This window comes from Falco punctatus (assembly GCF_963210335.1).
Source record: "Falco punctatus genome assembly, chromosome: 17".
NCBI classification, from domain to species: domain Eukaryota; kingdom Metazoa; phylum Chordata; class Aves; order Falconiformes; family Falconidae; genus Falco; species Falco punctatus.
Genome location: NC_137597.1, coordinates 4,805,823 through 4,822,539, shown reverse-complemented (window position 1 = coordinate 4,822,539; position 16,717 = coordinate 4,805,823). Strand labels below are relative to the sequence as shown.

General features: G+C 59.4%; 1 protein-coding gene across 3 annotated transcripts; it reads right to left on the bottom strand.

Annotated features, from left to right (window-relative positions):
• Positions 1 to 4,988: 4,988 nt before the first annotated feature.
• On the bottom strand, positions 4,989 to 16,608 carry OPTC (opticin). 3 transcript variants are annotated; one of them, XM_080367749.1, is made up of 7 exons: positions 16,278 to 16,608; positions 12,396 to 12,731; positions 11,805 to 11,940; positions 10,661 to 10,819; positions 10,355 to 10,557; positions 10,116 to 10,211; positions 4,989 to 10,013 (listed from the first exon to the last, which is right to left on the bottom strand). In XM_080367749.1, exons 1-7 carry the CDS (start codon positions 16,290 to 16,292, stop codon positions 9,843 to 9,845), a joined length of 1,116 nt encoding a protein of 371 aa, XP_080223875.1. In that variant the 5' UTR covers positions 16,293 to 16,608; the 3' UTR covers positions 4,989 to 9,842. The 3 variants fall into 3 exon arrangements, with proteins under 3 accessions (XP_080223875.1, XP_080223873.1, XP_080223874.1); XM_080367747.1 differs by lacking the exon at positions 16,278 to 16,608 and adding an exon at positions 13,732 to 15,748; XM_080367748.1 differs by lacking the exon at positions 16,278 to 16,608 and having other exon boundaries at positions 12,396 to 15,748.
• Between the last annotated feature and the right edge of the window lie 109 nt (positions 16,609 to 16,717).

Sequence of the window (16,717 nt, the reverse complement as noted above, 5' to 3'; positions counted from 1 at the left end):
ATACCCCCAGCTGCTGGAACTCTCTCATTTGTGACCATGAAAACTGATCAAAGCGCAGCGGAGAGCCGCAGCGGCGGAGCCACAGATCGATGGGGCCACAATTACATATTGATTTTTATTCTTTTCCTAGGCAGCTACTTTAATGGCACTGGCCTTCCCCTCCCTCCCGGCCCTTGCCACCCTCTCTCTGCAAGACAAATCGGCAGGATGGGTCGGAGCAGGAATTTCCCTTGCCTGACAACCTCTCCTTTAAATTTTCTCTAAGCTTTGGGGCAGGATAAGCAATCCCCCTGGCTGCACCCAGCCCTGGCCCCTCTCCCACACTGGGGACACACATTTCCAAAGACCCAATAATTAACGTTGCAAAGCCAAGTTTCCAAGCCGGGGCACACAAGGCATGACGGCAGCAAGAAGCGGGGGTTCTGCTGATGTTGGCAAACAGCAAGAGAGCTGTAGTCCCTGCTGCGGCTCCAGCTGATCGAAGCAGATTCGTGGCATTACCATATTAGCAGCCCCGCGCTCTCTCCCCTATTTGTTATCCTAATGGGGGTTATTATACTTATTACAGTCTCGGCCGCCAATGCTTATTGATTTTGACACTGCAGTGGTTTTAATCAGGGATCTGAAACATGCTATTATTGGTGCCATAGGGTCATCGACGTGCAAACAGAGCCACGGTGACAAGGACAGAAATCAACCCCCGGCAGAAGGCGATGCTGGGTGGACGGGGAGCTAGCTGGCAAGGGGGACAGCCAAGTGTCCCCAGGTCAGGGTGCCGGTGGTGACGTCGGGGAGGGCAATGGAGGGGTGGGTGGGTGGGAGCGAGGTTTGCTCAAGAGCAAGCTGCAAAGCACGGAGCACCTGAGCGGCTGATTTTCACACCTCACACGCGCGCAGGCGCAGCCGGCCGCCTCCGAGCCACCGTTCGCCTCTCTCCCCCCAAACCCGGTGAGTCACCAAGAGGTTCTTATGCAATTGTGGGGAAAAAAGCTCTAATTGCAGAGATAATGCCATGGGAGTGACACATGCCAGCACCAAGAGCTGTGGTGTTCGATTAGAAATTACCCGCATACATATTTATAGAGCCTGCCTCTGATTCAACCCCTTCCAGCACAGAGCCAAGAGGATCGGCCTTTTCCAACACGCCCCCCTCCAAAAAGCAGCAGCCCCCTCCCCATAGCATGCTCACACCAAGCCCCTTTCGTGGAAATCACCTGCTCTCTGGGAACAAATATGCAAAATAAATAAAACACAAATAAACAGAGATGCAGAAGGCGCTGCAGCAGCACATCGCTGGCCCTTCCTGCGCTCCCACTGCTGGTGTTCATTAGCAATACAGCATGCACGGGGCAGGCTGCATCGATCTGCTCAGCGATCATTAATTCATAAACACAACCATCGATTTTTGCGCATGTCCTCATGCAAGTTTTATCAGCGGAGCCATGTGAGCACTCGCCAGGTCCGGGCATCGCCGCGCACGGTGCCAGCAGCGGCGTGTGGAGCAGCCGACCAGGGAAGGGCAAACCCAGCTCTGCTGCCCTGGGGATCCTCCCAGCCTAATTAGCCTCTTGGCAAAGCCACCTAATGACCTGCTGGAGACCAGCTCCCTCTGCTTCTCCTTCTCCACCTGCTTACCTAAGAGATGCCCCGCTGCAGTCCCATCCGTCTGTCTGAGATGTCCCTCTGTCCCCAGTCACCAGCATGTGTGTCCTCTGTCTCGTCAGCAGACCTGGGGCATCTGGATCCAGGCAGCAGGTTTGCAGACAAATGGAATAATTTGTGTTTGAGCAGGCAGAGGAGCATTTAAGATGCTGAGTGGCCCCCTGACCCAAGTCATCCCACCCCTGCTCCACAGCCCCCACCCATGGAGGACTCTGGCATCCCCAAACCCCTGTGTAAGGCTCTCCATCCCCCTGCAGAGCCACAGTTCACTGTGGATGATTTCCTGGTCTGTGGGGAAACTGAGGCCACAGAGGTGTGCGAGGGACTGGTGTCCTCACCCATGGCTCCTTGAGTCCTTGGGAGATGCCTCTTTCCCTCTGTGCCTCAGTTTCCCTCACCTATGGAGCCCTCACCCCCTCTTTGCCACAAGCACTCAGAGCTGGGGCGAGGGGGACCAGCGTCTGCAGCCGCAGGTCTGGGTGCGTGACCAGTACATCTCAGACCCCTTTCAGAATCCAATTCTTCTTTCACTAACGAGAAGGTAAATCAGAATAATCTGTTATTGGAGCTGAAGGAAACTGCCACAAGATAAAAGCCCCCTCTCCAGTTCCCCCCCAAGCCCCAGGGCTGCCCCACACCACTGCAGGCAGGGCAATCCCTTTTCCAAATGCCTCTACCTTCTGCAACTGAGCCCACTGTGCCATCACGGCTGTTCCTTCCCCCTCCACAGACAGAGGCTCTGGGAGGTGACAATTCCCTGGTCCTCACAGAAGGGACCGTCTGGCATCCCTTGTGGAGCCACTTGAGATGCAGAGTCCATCCCTGCTCTCACCAGGGTCATTTTTTTTTCTCCCCTCTCCGCTCGGCTGGCCCGTGCAGACACTTGTCACCCAACTCCAACCACAGCGCCTGTCTGCTGCCTGTCCCCGGGGGGGACAGCGGGGGGGTGCAGCCCACCTGCTTCACCTGGAGCCGATGGTCCAGCCTGGTGGGACTGGGGTGGGGACAGAGCTGTCCACTGCAGCCAACTGGGGGGAACCGTCCCTGGTGACCCCCATCACTGGGGTGACACTGGGAGGGCAGAGCTGGCACAGAGTGGCCCTGGCCATGCTGGGGAGGGGACAAGTATGGAGACAGCCGGAGAGTGCAGGAAGGTGGAGGAGAGAACGCAGGCAATCGGTTGCGATGTGCATCGATTCCTAATGTGCCCGGTAGCCTGCCTAGCTCTTCGGGGAAGCGTTAGGAGACGATGCTTAGAAAAGCTATCCACGGCCCACTGCAGTAAAACCCTCTATTACCTCACCGCCATGGCACGGAGCCCAGGGGGACAGGGACAGTGGGACAGGGACAGTGGGCATGGGGCTGGGCGTCCCCAGCAGCCAGCATCCCTCCAAGTGCCACCCATCCCAGGGATGGGCATGGGGCGGGGGGGGAAGGTCAGCATCCTGGCTGCTTGCAGGAGTCTCTCCACAGGTCCCTGCTACCCAGGGGGATGCTGCCCCCTCTGCAAGGGTGAAGACATCCTGGAAGCGGTGACCCAAATCCCCTTCCCCTGGTCTGCCTGCCTGGGTGCAACTATGGTTGCAGAAAGTGATGTCTGACAGCCCTTACCCATGGAAAAAGGCAGCAAAAGGGCAGCTGCGGGGCTGGGGTGGGACAGCAGCGAGCCCCAAAGCCTTGCAGGTAAGTGCCCCCCCAGGGGCAGGGCTGGCTCAGCTCTTCGGAGAACCCAGCAGCGCTGCACAATGGCTTTGGCTCTTAAGCAAAAAGGCAAGGGAAAGTAAAACCTCTCCATCCAGCCAAAAACACCAGGGGAGTGACAGGTAGGTAGAAATAATTACTCAAATTGGAATTTGGGATAACTACATTCTACGTTCCTGCAATTTGCCCTGTGGGGAAGCCTTTTCACAACCCCCTGATAAAACAGATTTATCATCGACTGAACACCAGGTCCTTTCCCTGCAATCTTCAAACTCAAACATATATTTCTCTGATCATAAATTAGCAATACTTGCACTCGCTCTCTCAAAGCTGTTTCTCTCTTCCCCCTCTCCAGGTTTTCCACATCCTACAGAAATGGAAGATCCAGGCTTCAGCTGGTTATTTTAAAAGACGGCGATCAATCAGGCATGCCAAGCTCAGCTCTCCTCCCCCTGCTCGGGGTCCACAGCACACTGAAATGCTGGTTGCGGCTGCACCCAGCTCCTCCTCAGGGATGCATCACCCTAAACCAACGTGTGGGCCCCCCCCAACCCACCCTGGAAACAGTTTGGCTTGAGGTAATTTAAAAACAAAATAATCTGAAGCAGAGTGGGGAAACCCTGAGGTGGGGAATGAATCCCCACTGGGGGAGACCCGCACGCCCAGCAGGATGCTGGTCCTTGTCCCAACAGTCCTGGAAAAGCCTGGCTCGCAGCATGGAAGAGCCATGCTTATTGGCATTTTTCTCCATCATTTCTCCCTGGTCAGACGGTTTGGCATCCTCAGACGGCGGACGGGAGACGTTTGCAGGAACAGTGTCACCTTGGAAATGATGCTGGAGAAACTCTTCCTTCTGCAGCAACAGGCCAGGACTGCTCAGGGGGGGAGCATCCAGGTGCCCTGAGGATGGGAGCCGCATCAGGGTGGAAATGTCCCCATTCCGGGGAGACACCAAGCAGCTTTCACCCCCCCAAGGAGGTGACACTGTCACCCCTGGCTGCAACAGGGGCATCGGCTCACATGCCACAGGCTCAAGCATCCTCCAGACCAACCACATCTCCCTGGGAGAGGCGCTCCCAGCAGAGACTCCCCCTCCTTGGCTCCATCACCCCCAGCCCCCCCCCAGAAACCCAGGTCCCTCCGAGCTCTTCCCTCTGCAGGAACTGGGTTAAGCTGGGGGGGGGGGCTTGCAGAGGACACATGCCTCCCATCACAGAGCCTTTCCCAGGCGGCAGGGCTCCTGCTGACAAGACCTAACACAACGTTGCTAATAATAGCTGTATCTTGGGCGCATCTCCCATCCTGGAGCAGCTCACGGCAAGGAGTCCCGGCTCGCTCCGGAGTGTGGTGGAGGAGGAGAGCCGGGAAAGCCCCAGGGTGCTGCAGTGCCTCCAGAGACCCACAGTGTGCTGCAGGGAAGGGGTTGATTTCCTAGATTATTTTTATGCTAAACATTCACAATTTGGGAGGGGTGGGGGGGAGGGGGGTGTAAAGAGGGAAAGAGTGTATTTTCTTCCTTCTCTTCCTTTTGCTGTGTTTTTTCTTCTCCTTTTTCCAGTGGCAAAGTGGAAAATGTGCAGAAGAAAAGCCCAAGCAGCCCCCACCACCCCCACCACCACCCCACCCCCCACCCCCCCCTCCATTTCCATTGTTGAGTTTCCCTGAAGGGGCCGGGGCAGCTGTCTGCACCCCCGTGATAATTCATGAACAACGCTTTCATCTCCAGAGCCCTTGCAGCTCCCATCTAATGAATCCCAGCACTGGGATCCTTCAGAAAAAGAGGACAGATCTGGAAACGGAGCAGCAACACAGCTATCCCCGGGTGGCTGCTATTAATTACTCCATTAGCGTTAGGGATGTACAGCCTCTCAGACCCTAAAGGTACCCACCAGGATTTCTCCAGGTGAGATGCTGTATAAATATAGGCAGGAAAAATGAGTTTCTGGTCAGTCCGGGGGAGCCTGGCCCTGCTCCAGCTGCCTGGGTTGGGGACAGGGAACGGGACACATTGAAGCCAGGGAAATTCCTGCCCCAGTGCCGGGTGGTGGGAGCTCACCAAGGGCTTCGGCGGGGCTGGGCGAGAGCTCCAGCCATGAGCTGCACAAACAGCCGCCCTAAACGATTGCATGCTAAGCACAAATCGGTGCCTTGAGCCAACAGCCAGTTAAGTGCTATAAATAAAGCTGTTATCATCCATGCCTCACTCGCTGAGCAAGCCGGGCCACAGCGCTTCCTCCCCAGCAGTGTTTAAGGGTAATTTCTAGCCTGGAGGAGGCCTGGAGCTTGTCAGCATCCACAGTTCAGTGGCCTTTTTCCATCCCATCATTGATTTTGTGCTTGGCCAATATATCCACTGGTTGCCCGCCCTGGGCACAGGTGGGGGACAGAGCTGGCAGACACAGCCACTGTCCCAGACAGGGAGACCTGTGTCATCTCTGTGGCCTTTTCCCAGCTTTCCTGGGTTCCAGGAGGGCTAAAAGCTTCCATCCTTCTCCTGGCCCGACTCCTGTGCCAGGTCCCTGAGCCCAGCCACCACCGCTCAGCTCCTGACCTGGTCTCCCACCCCTGCAGCAAGCTGCCTGCGCTGCTCTGCCTGAGAAGGTGTGAAAGGACAGAAAAGGATGGCTCTGTCCCCAGGTGGTGGCCAAGAGACATGGCCCAGCATGGCCCAGGTTGCTCTTGGTCATGCTGGTGGGAGGAGAACAGAGAAGAAACCCGGGTGAGGGTTGGGGGGAAGCAGGAAGGGGGATGGAGTGATTTTCAACCGGGGAATGAGGACCTGCAGGAGGAAGCTCAAGCAGAAGAGGATGGACGCAGCTCACGGACAGGCATAGCAGCATCCCGAGTCCCTGCAAGGACGTCACAGGCTGCCCCAGCTCCTCCTAAATCAATCCAAGGGAAGGAACATGCTCATGTCATGGTCCCCAGGAGACACAGAGGCAGAGGAGGGAGAAGACTGCTGCTCTCCAGGGCTGGAGGACATTGCCGTCTCTGTTTTGGTGCTGGTTAATGATGCATGGCCAGAGCTGGGAAGAAAGCGTGGAGGGGGAGGGCAGGATGGAGGAGGAGGGGGGCCCATATGGAGATGCTTCTCTCAGAGAGCAGCAAGATGCTGAGCTGGCGTGAGATCGGGAGCTCACCGAGACGTTGGCTGTTAGAGCCAAGCAATCAATATGTGAAAATCCAGCCCAGGCGAGGAAGGTGACCTTGAGCAGCAGAGAGACGGAGGGAGGAGAGCTGCATGAATTACACACAGAGCTGCTCTCTGGGTGAGGGAGGAGGGATGGAGGGGAACGAGAGGGACAGGCAGGATGCAAGCCCTCTGCCTGGCTGCTGCAGAGCCTGCTGTGTGCCTGGGGAGAGAGGCTAGTGCCTGGAGTTAGTCTGCTCATCCCTGTCCATCCCTGCACATCCCGTACCGGGGGGTGCACAGCTCCCTGACATCTCTAAAGCAAAACAGTCTGGGAGCAGCCGCCTGCCTCACCAACCCCCTCCAGCCAGGGCTGCCCCCCCGGTGCTCCCCCTGCCCCGCATCATTTCACCATCTCCAGCAACAGGGATGCCACTGTTTCTCGTCAGAGATACTCTGAAGCCCTGCAGCTCCTGCTGTTACTCAGCAAATGCTCCCGAGATCAGAGCGGTGCTTTGCTCGTGCATAGCTCCAGCTCACGGCTTCGAACACGGGCCCTGCACTAATTCCTCCCTCTGGCTGCTCTGCTCCTTCCCCTGCTGCCGCCTGGCCTTGCGTGCCTGCGGCAGGTCTGCTCCTCTGCTGTCTGCTGGCCCCCTTGGCCGGGCTCAGGCGGTGCCCGTGGCAGGCTGGCAGGAGCAGCACATGGATCTCAACAGGGATGCGCAGTCCCTTACACGCACATAGGCACGGGACAGGCTGTGCGAGCCGATAAAGCCTCCACCACAGAAATGGCTTACAGTGCAGGCAGGTCCCCGAGGGCAGGCAGTGACCCTGGCCCTCAGGAGCAGCGTGAGCAGAGGCATCAGCTGGGTAGAGCTGCAGACATCAGGGGATGGAGAGGAGCCAGCACTCCCAGCTACCCAGCCACAGCCTAAGGGACATGGGGCAGCAAGGGCGACAGAGGCGGGGGCCAGGTCTCAGGTACGCCACCGAGCCAGGCTGAACTGGGACAGGATCGTCCTGCTGGCAGGTGGGCTCAGGAGAGCCCCTCTAACCCTGCTGTCATCTCCTGCCCCTGGGAAGGCTCTGTGCCTCCACGCTGCTCCGTGACAGGCTCCATCCAGCCCCTCTGGGATGCTCAGGGAGATGCCTGTCCCCACGGAGGGGATGAGGCACGTCAGCAGGGTGGGAAAGGGCTGTAGGGCCAGCAGCGAAGAGGGTTGCTGCACCCTGCACCCTACTGCAAAGACAAGCGTTCCCCCCCCCGCACCAGCAGCACCAAGGACACGAGAGCATAGTTAATACCAACACCAGCAGAACAGTGGGGCTGAGCCCCCAGCAGCCCCCTCCCAAAGACAGCCCCAGCCTGGCCCCCTCCAGGGCTTTGGGGAACAGGAGGACGTGCTGCCCCAGCCGCCCCCTCCTCCCCGTGGGTCTGAGAGCCAGGCAAGACAAGGCAGCACTGCTGAATCCCCACTCTCCCCCAGCAAAGCCCCCCCCTCATCGCTCTTCGAAAAGTTGGGGCTCTGCAAAGCCAGCAGCCCCATCTCCCCCAGAGGCATCCCTCCACCTACCTCACTCTCATCCCCAAGGAGCAAACCCTTCTCCCCTCTGCAGCTCCTTTTAATCCTTCCTTGGCCAACACCCAGCACCTGGGCTATTGCCCAGCTGCCTGGGCATGCCCGTGAGAGGACCAAGCCACCCCAGAAGGGAGGTAAACAGCAGCGAGGGAGTTTGTGGTCCAAAGTTAAGGTCAGGCGTTTCCAAACACTCTGCCTTGCCATCTAGTGGGACGAATGCGAAGGACCGGGGCTCGCTGTTGGGAAAAGTTGGCCAACACCATCCCGCTGGAGCCAAGCCTGGTTTGCAGCAATACTTCATCCCACGGGAGCAGATGAGATCACCAGGGATAAAGGATGGTGTGAAGATGTCGGAAGGATGGATAGGGAAGGAGGAGAGCTATGCGGATAGACAGGGGATAGATAGATGGATACAGCTGTTTCAAGGATGACATGACAACAGTAGTGATAAATCCTGTCATTTTAGATCTAGCCTGAATGGAAAGGCTGGAATAGCTCCAAATTCCCATTTACCAAGGGCCCTGGCTTTTGGATCAATATAATCTATGTCTGAGTCGGGCTTTGCATGGAAAAGGAAGGCAAGGGGAGAGAGGCAGTGCGCACACGTGCTCTGTGCCACCGGCACGCTTGTGCCCGTGCTATGCCAACGAGGCAGGCTCGCAAGCATGAGCGCCCAGCGGCGCTTGCAGTGTGCCTGCGGATGGGAAGCTGGATCTTCTTGCAAGGTTTTCTCCAGCCGCCTCAGTTTGCCTCCCCGGGCCTGGAGGATGTGGGCTGAGCTCAGTGGTTTCAGTTCAGGATTTTGGATTCTCCAGGGATGTGTCATCCCTCTCACGGTATGCGTGTTTGTTACATGTGTATAAAAATAAAAGACGATGAATACATTATATTTAAAATATCTCACCACTGGGCAGCTCTTTTTGGGTGTTGAAAGCTGGGATGAGACAAGATATTTTAACTCCCTCCAAGTGACTCTCCCCTGCTGGACCTGGGGCCCTTTGGCTCGGAGGCTCCGCTGGTGCCCCAGGCTTTCCCTGCAGCTGAAGCAGACCCAAACCCAGGGACACCCTCCCTCTGGGCACAGCTCATGCTAGAGACCACCCCCCCATGGGGCTAGGACAGCACCCAGTCCCAGAGCAGGGGCCACGGGACTGCAGTGGGTCTGAGGTGGGGCGGTGGAGGACTCCAGTTGCCCTGTGCTGTCGTTTCCTATTGCATCCCCTTTTGGAGCACACAGGGACAGCCCAGCTGTGGCCATAGCTCCACAGACCCACCTGAAGGACCTGGGGACTGCCTGATCAGGTGGGTCAAACCTGATGTGGCCAAAGCATCACCTCTCTGGAGCAATGCAGCTCACAATCTCCCGGAAATTCTGAAAGCAAACACAGAGGGGTGCTCCCAAGGCCCCAGGAGGGAACTGGGGAAGAAGTGGGACACAAGGAAGCCCCCATCTTTGCGAACAGCATCATTCACAACGCAGCTTCTGGGCTGGGGCTGGGTGAGGGCTTTCTGCTGCTCTCACTGTTTAGACCGTGACACTGAATGCATTTTTAAAGTCTTCATTTTATTAGAGCTGCCCATCCCCTGCGCCGGTTGCCCCAGAGCTGAGTTCACCCTACATGGAAGCTCAGCTCACACCAGGGTTAAATGCATCTGCTTTAATCCCATATTTTCCATGGGGCAGCAGGGTCCCAGGGGGTCTGGGGTAGGGGAATGGTGGGTCCAGGAACACTCGCCCTCGTTTCCCAGCGCTGGGGCCGTGGGGCTCAGAAGAAGCGGCCTGTGGGCAGGCGAGGCAGGCAGAAATAGGCGTTGGGGAAGAGGCTGAGGTTGATGGGGTTGCCATCAAGGCGGATGTCCTCCAGCGCCCTGCGGATCTGGCTGTGGTCTCGGCTGTCGCAGAACGTGTCCTCGTGCATGGTCTGGATGTTATTGTTCTGGCCAGGGAGGCAAAGGGCAAAATCAGATGCAAAGGGATGGGGAGGAGGAGGAGATGGTGAGCTCTGCTAGACACAGGTACAGACCCGGGCTTGTCTCACCTGGAGGTGCAGGGAGCGCAGGCTCTCAGGCAGGGGTGCCGGGATATAGTCCAGCTGGTTATCGGACAGATGGAGAAACTGCAGCTGCTTCAGGTCCTGCGGGAAGAGGGGAGAGGTGAAGCTCCCAGCCCTGCTCCGGCCCTCTGCACCGTCCCTGCTACCCTTTGGCACAGCAGGTCTGGGTTAAAGCCAGCCTGGATTCAGCCACCAGGCTGGTAGCCCCAGCACCCAGCACACACCTGGAAAGCTTCAGGCCGGAGGCCAGTGCTGGGGATCCTGTTGAGACGGGCATCCAGCCGGACGATGCTGTGGGGCAGGTCAGGCAGCGCCGTCAGCCTGTTCTCGGGCAGGATGAGCTCCTGCAGGCTGGGCAGCCGGCGGAAGGCATCCACGTCCGCCCAGGAGATGAAATTGCTGGTCAGGTCTATTCGCTTCAGCTTCTCTGGTGGGAGAGGAGGGAGGAGATGAACAGGGACCCACGCAGAACTACTTAGTGCCCGCCATGCCCCATTGCGGAGCCTGACCCTTCCCTTGCCTGGACGTACTCAGCCCTGTGAAATCGCTGGCCCGGATCGTGCCGATGCGGTTGAAGCGGGCATAGAGGTAGGTGGTGTCTGGCGGCAGCGGTGGGATGTGCTCCAGGTCAGCATCGTCGCAATAAACAGAGATGCCAATACACAGGCAGAGCAGGCAGCTGGGCAAGCCTGGGGGTGTACAGGCAACACTTGGCATGGCATGGCATGGCATGGCATGGTATGGCATGGCATGGCACAGCTCCCCGGCCCCCCCACAGTACCCCAGTGTGCAGGGAGATGGGAGGATGCGCCCACCCCTGCCCATGCTGTGGGTACATGAAATCTTTAGCATCCAGAGCTGCCACGGCCCCAGCACCTTCATCAGTGAAACAGCCCAGGCCACCTCATCAGGGGAAGCGCCAGAAACTCCCAGCCAAGGGAGCTGCTAATAAATGAAGCTCCTCAGGGCCAAATACCTCCTGTGGGAGAGGGCGAGATGTAAGGTTGCCAAACACAGCAGTGTTACACCCAGAGCTCACTTGGCCCCCTTAGTTTTTCCACAGAAGGAAACAGAGCAAAGGATAACAGTTTTGCATCGAGGAAAACATCTGTCTCGGCTGGGTGAGGGTCCTGGCAAGCTGGCCAGGGGTGGCAGGAGGGGTAAAGCCATGTGTCCCCCTCCACGTGCTCCCTCTCCTCTCCCCCAGCGCCCGCGAGACACAGCATCCATTAGTGGGGGAGTTCAAAGCAGCAAGGCAACAATTTCCCTTTGCCTCCCACTTAATTTGTCCCAGTCCAGAGTGACAGAAAATGAATAAAGATATTTATCCCTCGCTACAGGATTTTAATTGTCACTAATCTAATTGCTACTCTGTCCGACTGTCACAATGCCTCTGCTCATTAAAGTGTTGCTGCTTTGCTGGAGCTCTTGTTTCCCAGAAATGTCTCGCTGCAGCCCTTCTGCCTGCTGTGTGATAAGACGCACCCCCAGTACCCCATCTCCTCGCTGCCCAGGCAGAGCAAATAACTGCTGCTGTCTGCTGGTGGCAAAAGGATTTGCTTCCTTTTCTCCAAAGCATCAGCCCTGCCACCCCTTGGGACACGGGGCTGCATCCCATGGGAACCAAACCCCGCTGACTGCACCTCTGCGCTGCACCCAGGGGTCCACACTCACCCTGCGCGGGGATGGGTGCTGGGTGGATGGGGCTGGCAATGGTTGGAGGTTTCAGCTTCGGGGTTTCAGCCGTGGCACCCAGATTTGGGAGAGCTGCGGGGTCCTTGGGGCGAGGAGCCAGGGTGCCGACCTCAATCTGCAAACACAGCGTGGGCCTGAGGTCTGGGGTGGCCAAGCATGTCCTCCCAGTCCCCTCCAGAGTGGGCAGCACTGGTCAAGGGGCCAAGGGCAGTTGGGTAGGTCTTATTGAAAAGCCAGCTCCTCCTTGGAGAGCTCTCCTAGCTCAGCGTTTCAGAAATCCGCCTCCCTGTTTGCCCAGAGGGATGCAAGAAGCCTCATATCCTGGCTTCCTGCAGTGATGCTCTGGCCAGGAGCTGGCAGGGGACAAGGAAGCTGGCGGAGGTCGGGGTCGGGTAAAGCTTTTCCCACCACCAGCAAGAGTGGTGGAGGAGCCACCAGGGCTTGTAGGCTTGTGCCAGAGGCTGGTTCTCCAGCTGTGCCCCATCCATCCCTTGGACCGAGCCCCTTTCTCAGGATGCACCCAAGGAAGACCTGCCCCGTGTGCTGGCTGCTCTCCTGCGTCCCCCTCACCTTCGGAGCAAGGTCACCGTAGTCGTAGAGCTCCTCATAGTTACTCAGGTCAAGGATCTCACCGTAGTTGTCCAACGTCAGGTCATAGTTGTCCAGGTCCAGGTTTTCGTAGAGTGCAAGATCAGCTTTTGGCTTCTCTGCCTTCCTCCTTTCCTCCTTGGCTGGGACAGCCCAGGCTCCCCCCAGACACAGGCTGGTGATGGCCAGCCAGGCCAGGGTCCTCATCCTGCACCCAGCCGGGGTCACTGCTCTGAGGGCAGCACCGGGGACCACAGTCCCGAGGCGCACAGGGCTCTGACAGGGCCAGCAGCGCAGGTCAGGATGGGGCCAGGTGCCCTGAAATGGTTGCAAAGTATTGAAAGCAGAGAGGGATGGGAGGGCAGGACTGGCACGCCGGCTGTGGCCAGCCCCGCTCTGCAGCCGTGGTGGGGACTGTGGCCACCGTGGGGGACAAACGGCCTCCACCCCCAGCCCGAGGAGCATTACGCCGTCCCTTTTCTTTTCAACACATTTCACGCTCGGCTGGACGGCTGTGCAGGAGAGGCCCCGCGGCCGTGCCGGGCTGCCCTCGCTTCCCGGCCTTCCCAGCCCCAAGGAGGCAGTGAGGGGGTCGGGAGGTGGTGGGGGGCTCAAGGTGATGGGTGAAGCTGGTCGCTGGCCCAAATAAACCCATCAGCCAAGCAGAAATGACCCCAGGAGCCCTGGCACTCTGCTGCTCTCCCCTTCGGTCTTCCTCACTCCTACACCCACGTTTAGAGCCCAGGATGCTGTTTCTCAGCCTGCAGCATCCCGATCCAGCTGGTGCTGAGGGCACCAGAAGCCACAGGGACCCTGTGACCCAGCCCTGAGCACAGGGGCTGCCTGCACGGGGACACCCCTGGACCTGCAGCCCGGGCAGGGTGCATGTGGCAGCCCTGCACCCAAACCCGCCGGGGTCCATTCCCGAAGGGAGCTCACTCCCACCTGCAGCTGGCCCCGTGCATGGGTCCCCAGCACCCACCATGCACCCTCGGCTGCAGCATCGCCCACCCACCGGGCTGCACGCCCACGCGTGCACCCATGGCAGAGCAGGTGGAGGGGCGCAGCACCCGGCAGCCTCCCACACGTCTTCCCAAACCGAATGCAAAAGCAACAACCCACCCCAGAGTTTTTGTACCCCAGGCTGAGGATGCTGCTCCCTAATTCCTGCTGGTTTCACTCATCTCAAACCTTTACCGGTGCAGTGAGCCCCTCGCACCCATTGCCAGCCCCGATCCTCCCAGCCCCACAGCTCACCCCAGCCCAGTGGGGCTCTGCTTGGTGCTGCAGCAGCAGAAAGATGATGGCATGGACGTACCCCCTTTCCCCTGCTCCTTGCTGTGGGAGAGCCCCACTCCGGTCCCACGGGCTGGTGCACTGGCCAGGGAAGGGCTGCTGAGCTTTTAATGCACAGAGGAGGGGGGGGGGGCTGCAAGAGGGGCTTGGCATGGCTTCTGCTGAGGGGAGAGGCAGGATGCGGCCAATCAAGCCAGCAGCCCCCCACTGGGACCTTATATTGTCCCCAGGGGTGAGCCAGCCCCAACGGTGGCTGTCCTCCAACAGCCCTGGCTTGTGTCTGGGGCTGTGGGGGCTGGAATGGGATGGGCCAGGATGGAGCTCCCTGCCCTGCTGTCCCCATGGGCGATGGGGACACACAACTCTGGGCAGAGGGGACAGAGCCAGCTCCATCCCTGCCCTGACCAGCCCAGGTCCTGCCAAGCTAGACAGCGATTTCCAGCTGTGGCCATCCCTGGGGATGCAGAAATGGCAAAGCACCAGGTGCAGCCCCCTTGCTGGTCTGGATTTCAACTGGGGGGGGGGGACCTTGGGGCCCAGCGAGCATCCCAGCCCTGGTGAGGGTGTGGGGGGACCCACTGCCCCCCAGAGTTTGGGGGTCTACACAGGCCCACCTCAGCAGCCAGATGGCTGGTGATACTTGGCTCGTCCACCCCAACTTGCCTCCTACGGGGCTTAGTGCCACTGACCCCACTGGACACCATCGCTTTGGAAATGTGGGGGTCGTTTGGGGGTGGGGGGACAGGTGTGGGCGTGGCGGGGGACAGCGCTGCTCCCCTCGCCTAGGGTAGGATGGGAAACATCCTGCATCTCCCCCTGTGTGCATCCACGTGCTCTGGGGCAAGGGGGCTGCTTGATACCCCCCATGTAGGGTTCAGCTCCCCTGCTTCATCCTCTGGGGGGGGGGGAAAGTCATTGCCAGGGATGTGTGCTATGGGGCTGGGACACCCCAGGATGGGCAGGGTGTGCACGGCAGCCCCACGGGCTCCTCGCAGCGCTGGGCAGCCTTGTGCACACACAGCCACCCACTGCTGTAAAAATGTTCTTCTCTCTCACAGGCAGATCGCAGCCCACACACTCACCCACCCGAGACATCACACCCATCTGCTGGTGCTTGCTGGGCAGGCAGGGACACCCTGGCAGCACCCCCACCAGTGGGCACGAGCCTTGTCCACGCACCCACAGCCCCCTGGACCCCAGCCCCCAGCCCCCCTCCTGCCAGGGCAGCCCCAGCCCCGCTCAGCATGGAGCAGTTAATCTTCGTTAAGCCCCTCATTAGGCAGCTTGGCAGCCACAGTGATGGAGGTGATGTGGCAGCTGTGGGGGGACATTACCCGGTGCCTTTGCTGCTTGGAGGGGCTGCAGGCACCTGTCCAGGGTTGGCTGCTGAGTCCCCCCTCCCCAGGGACTAGGGGCTTTGGTTCAGCACGGCCAGAGGGGACACAGCCTTGGGATGGCACCTTCTGCCTCAGCTAGGGGGGACTGGGGGCAGGTCCTGCCTGGCAGCCCAGCATGGGGGGAACTGATGCAAAGTAAAGCCTGGGATGAGGGTCCCCAGGGCAACGGGGTCCCTGGGGCAGCTGGTTTTCTGCCCTGGTGTCTGTCCTTGTCCCCCCTTCTTCCCTTGTCCCCAGAGGCAGCGGCAGTTGCACGGCATCGCCCCAAGGGTGGGGGCAAACCCTCACAGCAGGGGGGGTCCCTGCTCAGGCACCCACGGCTGGGCTGGGGGAGTTCCCATCTGCAAGGGGGCTTGATCCAAGCAGTAACTCATCCTGCTCCAAACCCCCTCTTGCTGCATTCAGCTGCTCCCCAGTGGGCCCGCAGCCCCCTCCCCGGCATCGGGAAGATCATCACCCCCCATGCTGAGGAGCCCCCTTTGATGCCCACCCAAGCAGCCCCACTCTGCCCCCACTAACAAGGGGTTTCCAGCTTTCCCTGTGATCCCACAGCACAGGCGGTGAGGGGAAGGCTTCCCACGCCGATGGATGGCCCGGGTCCTACTCCCCACGTGGCACAGTGACTGAGGAAGAAATGAGCCCCCCCCCAATTCTTTTTCAGTGCTCAGCTCCCCCAGGAGACAGGGCTGACTTCCCCGGGGAGGCAGGCAGTGAATGCCCACCCAGGAGTGCATGATTCACACCCCAATAACAAAATCCAGCGATTTTCTTCTCCGGCACAAAACCAGAAGGGGAGCTCGCTCTGCGCACACACACGCACACGCATCCCCTCCTGCCAGCGTGCACGCTCCCGTGAGCAGCCCCACGCCGCAGCCCATGCGTTCGCACCCGTGCCCACAGCCGTCCTCCCTCTCCGCTCATGATTCATGTGGGGAGGGAGAGCAGCGGCGAGAGATTTTGGAAGCTGCGGCGACGGGCAGAAGGAGAAGTCGCTGCCTACACCCATTCTGCTGGTGTGAAAACACGCGCGCACCCAGCACGGCCGCAGCCCTGGGGATGGACCTGGGTGCGTTGGTGGGGGTGGGAGACTCGCCTTCCCCTCCAGCTGCCCCGTGCATGCCCCGTGCGTGCCCTGAGGCTGCTCCGTGCTGCTCCCCGGGGGCAAACTCACCCTGGGGACATTCATCCACCTTCCCCGGGCGCATGGAGGTGACGCGGGGGCAGCTCAGCCCAAGTTCACGCAGCCGTTGGCTTCTCCCAGCTGGCTCGCAGGGGCAATAACACCCATCAGCTGCAGCCACAGCCCTGGGAGCTGCAGCTCAGGTCAGGCTCTCTTAATTAGCAGCGGTGCTCATTAAGACAGGCACATGCTCCATAGGGCTGCCCGCTGCTGCTTTGACACTGGTGCTGCTTTGCCAGCCCAGCCCAGCCCCAGTTCAAACCAGGGCACGCCACAAACAACCCCCAAGCCTGCCAGCCCCCCCGCTGCGGGGACCCCCGGGGTCTCCTGACCTCCAGCTGTTGGGAAAGTTGGCCTGGAGGAAATGTGGCTCTGAATGAAGCAGCAGCTGCAGCGCAGTGAGGAAGATGAAGATGGATCAGGGGGAGGCA